This window comes from Myotis davidii, unplaced genomic scaffold (genome assembly GCF_000327345.1).
Source record: "Myotis davidii unplaced genomic scaffold, ASM32734v1 scaffold272, whole genome shotgun sequence".
Taxonomy (NCBI): domain Eukaryota; kingdom Metazoa; phylum Chordata; class Mammalia; order Chiroptera; family Vespertilionidae; genus Myotis; species Myotis davidii.
In genome coordinates, this window is record NW_006283634.1 from 108,602 (window position 1) to 121,874 (window position 13,273).

At 48.3% G+C, this 13,273-nt stretch overlaps 1 protein-coding gene across 2 annotated transcripts in view; it reads right to left on the reverse strand.

Annotated features, from left to right (window-relative positions):
- Nucleotides 1-2,090: 2,090 nt before the first annotated feature.
- The window catches only part of RMDN1 (regulator of microtubule dynamics 1), a 25,985-nt gene continuing 14,802 nt past the window's right edge, over nt 2,091-13,273 (reverse strand). The window contains exons 4-9 of one of the 2 annotated variants that reach the window (XM_015565651.1): nt 11,117-11,206; nt 8,421-8,476; nt 7,744-7,831; nt 6,476-6,506; nt 3,714-3,808; nt 2,091-3,377 (exon numbers count right to left, since the gene is read on the reverse strand). In XM_015565651.1, coding sequence (XP_015421137.1) covers nt 3,327-3,377; nt 3,714-3,808; nt 6,476-6,506; nt 7,744-7,831; nt 8,421-8,476; nt 11,117-11,206 — 411 coding nt within the window. In that variant the 3' untranslated portion in view covers nt 2,091-3,326. Of the gene's footprint in view, nt 3,378-3,713; nt 3,848-6,475; nt 6,507-7,743; nt 7,832-8,420; nt 8,477-11,116; nt 11,207-13,273 lie in introns of both variants that reach the window. The other variant, XM_006753844.2, reaches the window with a different exon arrangement.

Sequence of the window (13,273 nt, forward strand, 5' to 3'; positions counted from 1 at the left end):
TTCCTTCACTATTTTGAAAAATGTGATGGGCTTTAAGTTTAATTCATAATAAATTGATGCAATTTGATCCTGAGGGACATATGAAAGGTAATGTGAACTTTCCCACTTTTATTTGTGTTCATAGTTTTGGTTCCTAAAACCATTCGGATGGAAGAGTTTGTGAGCATCTGACTTCAAACTAATGAGTCTAATGATTTCCTATTAGTGTCTTAATTTCTCCATTCCTTGAAAATTGATGAAAAATTCTATGTATCTGAATTACATAAGCAGATAAAAAAGTCTTTTGTCCTTCCCCCCTTTCTATATAGATCATTATTTTTGTCCTAAGTAAATACTTTTTAATTATTTTTCATTATCAAGGGCATTTGCTGAAATACAAACATGTATAACAAATTAAAATCTGATATGAATGACATTAATGCTACTTTAGCAAACGGGGGCTTCCTTATTAATACAAAAATTTAAATTTGTATTATTTCAATATGCACTGTAAATTAACTTAAAATTTTTTATAACCACGGAAGTGACACCTTAGAATGTTAATATATTTCACTGCTGAGTACATATGAAAAATATTAGTATACAATTTAATTTCCCTAAACAGTTTGTGTTGCCAAAATTTTATTTTTCTATATATTAGATTGTGTTCTGCATTTTTTCAAAACTCACAGTAAAGATGCAATAAAGGCAGTGATCCACGTGGCTGCTTAGACTCCTTTCCCCGCCCTCACCATGACCATGTACACAACAGAGGGCCCCCCACCCCCCGCCGTCCTCAAGCGCTGCTCCTTACGCCGCCCACTGTGCCCACTGCTCTCACTGCACCCAACTCACAGCCAACCCTGAGGCCCCTGGGGGGTGGCCTGTCCAGACCCAGCAGAGCCCCCTCCCGAGGCTCCTCTGGACAAGCTGCCCCCTCTTGTCAGACAGCTCCTGCCGAGCGAAGGGCATTTGTCACATGAACCCATGGCCCTCGCCAAAGGCCAGTGATGCCCAGGCACACAGCCAACACAGGGCTAAAGTGAGCACCACAAGAGAGCAAATAATGCCACCGAAAAACTGTCCAAATGCGGCGTCTCCTACATGGCAACGCTCCTCGCCCAATGTTAGCCGAGGGCACAGGCCGACAGGTGACACTGGCGCTGCAGTGCTCACTGGGCCCAGCTCCCTCCTCGGCTCCATGGTGGGCTTTCCTGTTTCCCTTGCTGTGATGACACACTTGCTTTCGAGAGAGGAGGGAGTCGGACAGATTCCCACAGAATTCCGCCCACGTAACAGGAGGGAAACTGCCAACAAGAGGTTGAGGCGTTCAGGTTCTCACAGAACAGCAGGCCCTTTGCAAGTTGAGATTCTTGTCAGCCTCAAAAGGGAATGTGTCTGCAGGGAGGTCGCTAACCACCCACCCCGACAGAATGCGCACTCCTGCGCCCACGAGGGGAAGGAAGGAGCCTGAGGCAGGGCCGCCAGGGAGGACACCTGGGTCCGGAAGCAGGTAGAGGTCTGACCTGAGGGAAGGGTGGGCATCAGTCTCCTCAGAGTCACAAGGAAGAGACAGAAGGTGTACAGGACCGAGCCGGGAAGTGCGTCGTCCTGGGGGAGGGAGCCCCCTTAGTCCCGAGGGAGGACACAGCTCTGGCTCCAGCCCAGGCCCAGCAACCACACAGCTGAGCTCTACCCCGGAGCCATGTGGGTCCCTAAGGTTACAGCACCAAAGACCCCCATGGCCTGATGCCTTCAAGGGGTTAGGTTACATGAACGGGAACAACCACACAATGAAATAGTCAATGAAAGGAAAGGAAGCACTGACTGGATTTGGACGGATCTCAAAGACATTCTGTGAGTGAACAAAGCCCATCTCCTGAAATGACAAAACTAGAGCACAAGTCGGGGAGGGGCGCGGAGTGGGACTCGGACACACCAGGGAGCAGGGAGCTCTGTGAGTGCAGGCAGGCGGTCTCCCTCAGTGCCCAGCTGGCGGGCAGACTCGCTGTTAAACTGGGCATGCGAGGCAGACGCACAGCCTCTGCACTAGTTTGCACAAAGAAAACAATAGTTGAAAGCTCTACAGAACATCAGCAGACAGACTTCTTCGCAGCAAAAGGCTTTATTACTGAGCAGTACCTCACTTCCCAGAGACCACTCGGCAGAGGGCAGTCTACCCAGGCCTCGCCTCCCACGGCTCACCTGCTAATCCCACACAAGGGCTCGTCCTCAGAAAGCAGCCTCAGAGCCACTGCAATGAAAGTGTAAACAACGTTGGGCGGAGAAGATCCAACATACACAACCAACCGGGCGTGAAGGGCACAGGACCACTGGTTCTCAAAGTAGGTTCCATAAGGTCCATTGAACAAGGGACAATCTAAGACTGCTGGCCTGGCCACTTCACACAGTCACTGCTAAGAAAAAAGATGGGAGTGTTTCCGATTTCACAAAATGTAGGTGGGAAATCAAATGCAAGGTGTGACATTGGCATCCTGGCTTTAAAAACTGTAAGACATTGTGGCATTTGAGGAAACTTAAAGGTCTGGGTATCAGCTGTGGTAATGGACTGTGAAGGGGTCTGTATGATGAAGTGTTCGGGATGAACTACATCGTGTGCACTTAATTCAAGGTTGAGGAATATATATGACCACACACACACACGGAGGCAGAATCTACATGTGACCGCACACGGAGAGACGCAGTCCACTGTTTCCCTTCGTGTTTGAGAGCACACATGAGCACCGCGTGCCCCAGTCACAGGGACACCACCCCAACCCTCGGGGAGTCGCCCATGGACCCTCATTCAAGCTGCTCCTCACAAACAGCGGCAGTGCCGGGCACCAGCCCGAGGGCACAGCATCGTCTGCCTCTGGTTAAACGTGTCCCATTCCTCCCTTGAGCTGTGTTCTTTTTACCCCATCAGGGAACAGGCCTGGGCTCTGTCCTGTCACAGACCACCCCCTGAGAGACCATGTCCCAGCATGCACAGAGACTGATGCCCAGCACCCCAACTCCCAACCTCCTCACCCCACTGCCCCTTCTCTGCAGGGTCTCAGCTGGAGCCACCAACTGGAAACATGCCCCTCCATCCCAAGTGATTGGTTCTCAAATGCCATGCCTGGAACGCTGGTACCCCAGATGCACAGTAACCGGCCCCCCACCATGCGACACCGCCACCACCTCACAGCAGTTACTGCTTCTGCCTTGTTATTTGTGAAGAATCTGTGTATTTCAGTTGTCACATGGTCACGTCATTGGCACTGAGAGCCAAGACCAGTCGTGTTCACACACGTACAGTTGGTGGGAGGGCAACACCCTAGGTGTGCGCTGCGTCTCTGAAACACTCAGTTCTTGCCACTGAACTCTGCGAGCAACTGTGCGGCTTCTCTCTGTATCTAAAACAAAAAGATGGCACAGCAGAGATCAGCTTGTGGAATTCAGGGTCACCGTGGACTGCAGTTTCTGTGTCCACACCCAGGACGGCAGGTCATCGGGACAGAATGTCGGGCAGTGCCTCGGGGGGCGTTCAGACTTCCATAGAACACCCGCCTCCCCCCGCCTGTTTGTCACACAGGAGTGACTCAGGATTGCAGCAAGGAATTCATAACATGCTGATAGTAACTAAGCATTTGCTGTGCAGAACTTAGCACAAATGTCAGTGCTTCCAACAAGCTGCATCACGCAGCGTGGCTGGGCCCCCCGCCTCCCGCCTCCCGCCGCTGCGGGCGCACCTGCTTGTCCTCCTCGGTGCAGGCCGGATAGTCCTTGGCCTTCAGCAGCCAGAACGCAGCGAGCTTTTTGTTCTGTAGCTTCAAGTATGTCTTTCCTAAGAGAAGCAAGTTTTTGCTGTAGAAGTTTGGATCCACTGTTCACAAGAAAGAAAAATTATCTCAGGCACAATTGTATTGCTCTTATTTTTACCGCACGCCCCGACAGGCTTCCTGTTGGGGGTCTGAATTCCAGTTCCCTGTGTGGTGAATAAATGACTATCCGACCAGGAGCCTCCTGTTCACCTGTTCCTACCTCCAGACAGTGTCACAGCCGGTCCGGAGCACCTCCGGGTGCGGCTCCCGCTGCGCACTCTCCCTCGCGGCCTTTTCTCTGCAGGCGCCGGTCCAGGCTCCCAGCACAGGGCCTTCTCCCAGCGCCTGCTCCCTTCTCCCCTCACAAGCTAGAACCTAACATGCACTCAGCACACGTGAAGTCATGACAACACACACACACAGTACACGCCAGACCAGCTTGTGCTGGGTGGGGCTACCCCTAAGCACAGATCAAACACAAGCTCTGCTCTTTGGGAATTTATAATGAAAAGGCAAGAGAAACAGGAGCACGATGAATGTGCTGAGCAGGGAAGAGAAGGCGCCAACAGGTGTGAGCTGTAAAGTGCAAGGAGACACAGGAAGAGCCGCTCCCTCACGGGGCTGCACGGTTGCACAGGAAAAGGAGACCCATCCTGCTGAGGGAACCCTCAGCACCACGTCTACCAATGAAAGCTGGGATTCCTGACAGGTTCCCTCACCTGGGCCCTCGGTGCTCACATCCCACTTCTTCCTGGTGGCTGACCTCCCTCTGCTCCTTACCCCGTTGTCCTACTTCCTTCGCACAGACTTTGGGGCATCTGCCCGCGGCTGTGCTCGTTTCCTCCCGTGACCCACACTCCTTCCTTCCTTCCTCTCTCGCTCAGCAAAGCGGCCCGGAACAGGCGAGCCAGCCCCACCTTCCCTGCAGGTCGCCTCAGGGGCACCGAGCACTCCTTGGCGGCAGGGCCCTGGCGGGGAAGTTAAGGCACGAGGAGAGAGGAGACTTCCAGCCCAGACATGGCCAGCAGGAAAGGCCGCCTCACGGGCCTTCAGGGTAAAACGCGGAGACGGCCACTCCCGGGGATTATTTTAGCTCAGGAGAGTAAGCCCACGGTTTCCTCAGTCCCGGCAAACCTCCCCACTAACGCCCTCCAGGAACTTCACTCCTAGGCCCGTTCAGAGACGGAAAACCTATGAGGAGGTGGACAGAGGCCGCAGCGGCCAGAGCAGCTGTGTGACAGACGGAGACATGCCGACAACTGTTCCAAAAGCTGCCTCTCTGCTCTGCTGTCCTGAGAGCCTTCAACAAGTCCTCCGAGCAGCCCCGCAAACCTAGTTTTCTGAGTAAGTTCTGTAGAAATACACTTGCATTTTTTTGGTGTATCTGGTAACATGCTATGTGTCCCTGACTTCGGTGGTTTTAACTTAGAAGGCCTTGGAGGGGAAGAGAGTGGGGTGGACGGGGCCAATGGGGGCACAGGAAGGGGGACATCTGTAATACTTTCAACAAAAAGATACATTAACAAAAAGGATAAACAGAGGACAGTGGGGCAGTGTGCATGTGGAGGCTGACATTTCCTCAGAGCGAGAGGCACGGAAGGCCGGGCGGCCGGGATGAAACTCCAGTGAACCAGGCGCCAAGTCAGGCCCACTCCTTATTTCATTTTTAAATCCTCACTCGAGGATTTGTTTCTTTTTTTTTTTTAAATATATTTTATTGATTTTTTACAGAGAGAAAGGGAGAGAGAGATAGTTAGAAACATCAATGAGAGAGAAACATCGATCAGCTGCCTCCTGCACAACTCCCACTGAGGATGTGCCCGCAACCCAGGTACATGCCCTTGACCGGAATCGAACCTGGGACCCTTGAGTCCGCAGGCCGGTGCTCTATCTGCTGAGCCAAACCGGTTTCAGCGAGGATTTGTTTCTTATTGACTTTAGAGAAAGGGGAGGGGAGGAGGGGGATATCCATTGGTTACCTCCCTTACACGCCCCGATCAGGAAATTAAACCAGCAACCTGGGCATGAACCCTGACTGGGATCCAAGCTGCCACCTTTTGGTGCATGGCACATGTTCCAACCAGCTGAGCACACGCCAGGGCAGCGGGGCCTACACCTTACTCAAGTGAATAAAACCTTTAAAGACTGTCTGATAAAGCCCAGTACAAAGGTGTGTCAGGATAAAGGATCTTTGTTTTAAAATTCCTAACTATATAATAAAAGCCTAAGCGAACATTACAGCAGAACGACCGGTTGCTATGATGCACACTGACCACCAGGGGGCAGACGTTCAACGCAGGAGCTGTTCCCTGGTGGTCAGTGGCTCCCACAGGGGGAGCGCCGCTCAGCCAGAAGCTGGGCTCACAGCTGGCAAGCACAGCGGTGGTGGCGGCAGGAGCCTCTCCCACCTCCGCAGCAGTGCAGAAGCAGCGAGCAGGCAGGCGGTAAGGAGCAAGGATTCCTGGACTGCGAGAGGGATGTCCAACTGCTGGCTTAGGCCTAATCCTCGTGGGGAGCCTAAGCCGGAGGGCGGACATCCCCTGAGGGGTCCCAGACTGCAAGAGGATGCAGGCCGGGCTGAGAGACGCCTCCCCCTCCATGCACAAATTTCATGTACTGGGCCTCTAGTTACATATAAAGTATTCACATAATTTTAACTATATTAGTATCTGAAATAAAAAATATTTTACCTTGCTCTGCCTTTTGAAAGTAGCCTAAGGCCTGTAAAAACACAAAGAATGCAAACATAATGAAAAGGATTAAAATAGATTCAATATTTAAAAATCTTCTCAAACTCTATTCCTATTTTACATACAAGCGAGGAAGTAGATGAAAACCCCTTAAAATAACGGCCCAATCACCAACATTAAGCGTAACATAGCACTCAAGGCCCTGAGCACAGAGCACATGGGCCCTGGAGCCCCAAGGTCCCAGCGCCGCCTCCCGCAGAGAAAGGAGGCCGCGGGCAGCTCGCTCTCCTCTCTCTTCTTCAGTCCCAGCAGGGAACACCCTGACAACTAGACAAAGTGGAAAGCTGCGTTTCCTCAGTGACACACTGGTTGTACCAGGGAGTTTTTAAAATTCTTTATTATTGAAATTCCTACATAAAATGCTACTGTGAGTCTAAAAGGGTTAATTCTTTATGACTCACTTAAACAGTTTTTATAATACACTACCAACCGATTTCTTAAAAACCGATTTGTTAGAGCAGAGCTATCTTTTCTCTTAGAATGCACTGTTTTTAATAGCAATAGGTATTTCCCAGCTGTGTAATTTACACCTCAGTGCACCTGACATCGGATTCCACTACAGCTTTCCAGAAAGAAACAGGCTCTCACTATGACACTAGTATTCAGAAAGCCATTTCAATGGCCTGTTTCCTCACTCTGCACATTTTTTGACAAGCAAACCCAAAACGTTTGCCCATAAATCCCCCTCAACGTTCTTTCAACAGCACTTAAAAAAGTTATGGAGCCCAGGTAGTGTTGCTCAGTGGGTTAAGCATCGACCTATGAGCCAGGAGGTCATGGTTTGGTTCCCGGTCAGGGCACATGCCTGGGTTGTGGGCTCAATCCCCAGTTGGGGGCAGGCAGGAGGCAGCTGATCAAGCACTGATGTTTCTCTCTCCCTATCCCTTCCTCTTTGAAATCAATAAAAAAAATGTTCTTAAAATAAGTTATCGATGCCAAGTCGCGCTTTCTTTGGCATGGCAGGGAGATGACGTACAGAGGATATGTCCAAACAGCTTGCTAGGAGCAGGCGCTGTGCTTTCTGCCCTACTTGGGATTCACGTGGCACAAGTTTCAAACAGAAAATGGAGGCAGCTGTTGGCCGCGGGCGTCACAAGCCTCCACCAGAGAAATCGACCCAGAGTCATGGACACAGTGAAGGCCGAGTGGCCGCCTGGACAAGTCCCGAGGGAGCCCTGCGAGTGCCGCCCTGGGAGGTCAGCACTCACCTCCTCGTAGGTGGAGCTGGGAGGGGCTGCAAACAGCATGTTGGCAATTCTTCTCTGATACCAAGGCATTTCAGCAAACGTGTAGCACCTGGGGAAGCAAAGAAACGTTCATGCATCGAACTGACTGACTTTCTCCTCAAGACAATCAAGCTTCTTATCAGACACACAGGACGCTGGTGCTGCCTGTTTCAGCAGCGTGTACTGGACATAACCTCAGAGGCTCACTTCCACCCCGAGTTACGGAGGGACTGACTGACACTGCTCCCTCGAGTGGGGGGGCTTGTGACCACATGTAAACAGGGGTGACTACTGGTAACAGCCTGAGAGGCCGTGGAGCCGCCATGGGTGAGAGGGCGTGTGCAGGAAAGAAGGGCACACACTCAGGGCTGGGCACCACCTGCGGCGTCAGCAGCCGCTGGGGCCCTGAGTGTGCGCCCACGGATGAGGGGACCACTGCACCTGTTGCTAAATGATCTGAATAACGACGTCAGACAAGATCACAATCACATTTGTATTTCCTAACTACAGGCACAGCTGCTGGTTGATTTAATGGCTAAGCAAGCACTCCTGACTGCCAAGCAGCATTTTAAAGTAGCTGACATCTTGCTTTTTTAAACACTACAAAATAAGATCACACTACGGACCACTGAAATATTTATTCAAAGAAATTTTCTTACCAAATACCCATTAGGTGAATCGAAGTCGCATCTTTAGGGTTCAATTCAATTGCTTTCTAACAAGAAATGAGAAAATCAAGCAGAATTTTACTTGTTTACTGAGGAAGCACAAGGTAAAACATGTCGGGAAAGTGTCCCTCATTTCTATTTGCCACGTGACAGCCCTGTGTGAATTAACGTAAAGTATAAATGACAATACCTTTAACGAAATTACTCCTTTGATATATTATTTTGTTGAAAACTGCTAAGGAAATTTCAGAGGCTAATGTAGTGCCATTAAAAATAAAAGACCCTTTTTAAAAACTGGGACTCCCGCCGAAACCGGTTTGGCTCAGTAGATAGAGCGTCGGCCTGCGGACTGAAGGGTCCCAGGTTCGATTCCGGTCAGGGGCATGTACCTGGGTTGCGGGCACATCTCCAGTAGGAGATGTGCAGGAGGCGGCTGATCGATGTTTCTCTCTCATTGATGTTTCTAACTCTCTCTCTCTCCCTTCCTCTCTGTGAAAAATCAATAAAATATAAATAAATAAATAAATAAAAACTGGGACTCCCTAGCGTATGCTTTTCTGCGCATCCACACGATCGCTTCCAGTCAGGAGTGTGTGCGACACACATTTTCAAATCTTTGCACTGTTACCAGTGTGGGCTCTGAACCAGACTACTGGGTCGCAATCACAGCTCATGCCTCCTAACGTCTTGGCCTTGGGAGGTGTCTCTATTTCTGCCTGGGTTTGCTCTTTCAGAGAATTGAGACAATAACACACCTCCCAAAAGAGTTGTGGTGACAATGAAATGAGCAAGTCACAGAAGATGCTTGGCACAGCAGTGTCTCCCGTCACCACCGTTTCCTTTTCTTGGGTCCTGGCATCATCCCTCACAGTGCGGTCGGTGGCAGCAGCAGTCACAGAAGGAGACTAACGAGTGTGACCTGGCGGAACTCCGGCTCAATAGTACGGGGAGGACGCAGCGCGGATTGAAAATGTGCTTTTCCATAAACATGGTTGCATGAGTTATAGCAAAGCACAACTGGAAGTATTTACAGCCTCTACTCTAAGCTCCTTCCCTGCCGGAGTCCCGCTGGAAAACCACGCCTGCCGACGCCACGTAAATCACTGTTTTCTCACCCGCCACGGGCAGGGCGGGTCTAGAGAGAGGTTGGCCTCCCGATTCCTGGGCACTAGAGCTCAACCTCTCACAGGTGGCGGACGGGCTTCTCCCAGCAAACCCTCCAGTTTAATCTAAGTCCAGTTAAATAAAGACAGGCACTCCTCTGACTTAGGTAAATATGGGATCTGAAACAATAGTATAAATGGTAAGCACTGTCATTTTAAAACACACTGAACACATATACATTTGAAAGCTTATAAAAAACATTGAATTTTAAAATATTATAGCCTTCATGTTCGAAGTTTAGATTAATATACATTAATATATTTTCTGCGATTTTTCACTATTCACGTTGGCAGTTACCTGTCATTATTTCTACACACCAAGGCACAGAGTAACTGAGATGTGGCATTAGGCAAGATGCCACAGTCACTGAATCTAAGACACCACAACATTATCTTATGTGCCACTAAGACTACAAAGGAAGTATAAGATACCACTGACTACACAATGCTGTCTGATTTCTAAGACTTAAAATGTGAAAAAGACCTATTAAATTTATTTTTTTTAATATATTTTTATTGATTTTTTACAGAGAGGAAGGGAGAGAGATAGAGAGCTAGAAACATCGATGAGAGAGAAACATCGATCAGCTGCCTCCTGCATATTTCCCACTGGGGATGTGCCCGCAACCCAGGTACATGCCCTTGACCGGAATCGAACCTGGGACCTTTCAGTCTGCAGGCCGACGCTCTATCCACTGAGCCAAACCGGTTTTGGCAAGACCTATTAAATTTAAATGGATAGACACGTGTGTATATACACATGTGCGCACACGTATTACTGAGCCTGAAGAAGCAGCTAGGTCTCCTGACTTGCCATCCAATGTTCTGGTCAACTAGTCATTGAAAAATCTAGAAGCTGAGTCTATGACCATAAAATTCAGACATCTGTTGCCCAGCCGACCTAACATTATCCCTGCCCATGCTTTCCCCACCTGTGCCTCCTTGGTAGCTCCGGGATGGTCTAGAATACCACGCGAGAGATGAACAGGATGCAACAGGGCCAGTGTCGGGTGTAACAGATGCATGGAGAGCCCAGGGCAGCCGAGGAAGCACTTATGGTGATGCGAGCATTAACTTCAGGGAGATGTGAGCACACCCAGAGGCCACAGTGTACACAGTGCTGTCCCCAGGCAGGGGCTGCGACGCTGGACTGTCAGCCTGTGAGCCCCACAGACTCTGGCTTCGCCACATGACTTGTGTGGGCTGACGGGGTATTACCAGGTGTGAGGCAGGTTTGCACACCGGACTTTCTCCCTGGGCCACCCACTCTTGGAAGCCAGCAATCATGCAATAAAGGAACAGAAACCAATGGAGACGAGAAGCCCCCTGTGCACCCATCCCTGCATGGAGCAGGGGAGCACAGCCTGCAGGAGCTCAGCTGCACCCCAGAACAGAGCACGGGTGCTGCCCACAGACCTGAGCCCACCGCCTCTCCAAGGCCAGAAAGTCTGAGGCAGTCTGATCAGCTGCCGGAACAGTGAGCCAACCACCCAGAAAGCCCACACCTGCCCAGTTCACTGGTACCTCAAAATGCTCCTTGATAACGTAGGCATTTGCGATTTTAGCCTTGATGCCTTCGTAATCGCCAACGTCACTAATGCAGATGGCATACCACTAAAAACAGAAAACAGATGTGAGAATAACAACGCTTAATACTGGTCCATTCAACACAGATAAAACAGTATTTATTCCTCATTCAACAAGTTACTGCACATAAACACCGTACCCAATACACTGGGACAGACGGAGAAGTGGACGGCCTCGGGAGCTCAAGGAGGAGCTGGCCCTGTGTGCTCCTAGACCAGTGGTCGGCAAACTGCGGCCCCTCGAGTGTGGCTCTTCCACAAAATACCACATGCGGGCACGCACATACAGTGCAATTGAAACTTCGTGGCCACACTCAAGGGGCCAAAAGCCGCATGTGGCTCGCGAGCCGCAGTTTGCCGACCACTGTCCTAGACGAAGGTACAAGGCAGAGAACAGCGAGTCTCTAGGATGGTTGTCAACACAACACTGTAGTGATTCATGGTGAGGGGCTGAGTATGAATTTCGAAAAATCCGAGATCAACTATCATCTTACTTCCTCGTCCTTTGTTCTGGGCGTTGCCTCCTCCCACATCTGCACGGTCCTGCTTCCAGTCACTGGCAATTTGAGACTTTGGAAGCTTGCTGAATTAAAAAATAAAATAATATATCTAGATATTTTTGAAATGACAAAATACTGAAATATTAATCTAAATTTGCCTCATGAAAAATCTAGAAGACATAATTAAACCTATTAATTGATTGTGTCTTGTATTTTTAAAGTTTATTCTTAAAAGTATAAGCTGTTGCCCTGGCCTGTTTGATTCAGTGGATAGTGTTGGCCTGCAGACTGAAGGGTCCCAGGTTCGATTCTGGTCAGGGGCATGTGCCTTGATTGCGGGCACATTACCAGTGGGGGGTGTGCAGGATGCGGCTGCTCAGTGTTTCTCTCTCATCAATGTTTCTGACTATCCCTCTCCTTTCCTCTCTATAAAAAAATCAATAAAACATATTTAAAAATATATATGTAAGGTGTTTTAATTTAAAGAAATGTTAAATATTTGACTTGCTAGCTAAGAGTTTAAAGTTCAAGTTAAATTAAATTGGGAAAAATCATATAGTTGTGGTAAAATTTCAACATTGGTCCCCAACAGCAGGATTTTAAGACAGAATAAAGCAAACAAAAGCCCCTAGCTGCCTGAATTTTAAATTAGGCTGGAGGTGGGGCAGTGTTTGTCAACCAAATTTTTCATATAAAAACCAGTTAAAATTTAATTGATACCTTTTAATAATTATAAAATATATATATAATCTTTAAGTCATATATACATATATAAAGATAATTTTCTAAAATTACTTTCTTTTTTAATAAAAATACCTATTTAAATTACTTAATAAATTAGCTTTTAAAATATAATCAAGGTCTCATATAAATTAAGTTATATGAGAAGCCAGTATTTTTATAAATAATTTAATCCTATTCAAGTTTTCTAAATTACTGAGGCTTCCCATAATCCCTCTGTATATGCAAATGAGCCCAAAGGGATACTCTTAAAAATATAATTATAAATTTAATAAAAAGGCGAAATTTTAAAATTTTGAAATCTCTTCCACTAATATTTATAGGATAATCTAAAGATTGTTGTTAAAATACCAAATCTAACTATAATAGTAGTCACCATGATTGAAAGGGAAGTTGTTTAATGTGACATGGCCTGGCACTATCAATCAACATCTAAAAAACAACCATGTCTGTTACATTTGTTGCTTGTTGTAAAAAAAATAACCTAAGTTTGTTTCAAATTCTGTCAGTATAGCCTAGAAATTATTCTGTGAGAAAATTAAAAAATATTTCCTTCAAATACCTGGAAAACTGCCACTGAAGGTCAATACATTAGGCCCTGAAAAATGAAAGTAGATAGTTTGTTTTTTTGTTGTTCCTGATAAAGTTTATGTAAAACTAGAGGGCTGGTGCACAAAAGTTTGTGCACTTGGAGGGGAGGGGAGGTCCCTCAGCCCGGCCTGTGCCCTCACAGGCCCTCTCAGCAGTCTGGGACCCCTTGTGAGATGAGATAATGACCTGCTGGCTTAGGCCTGCTCCCAGGTGGCAGAGGGCGGGCTCAGAGCAGGGCCGATTGGGGAGTTGGGGCACTGCCC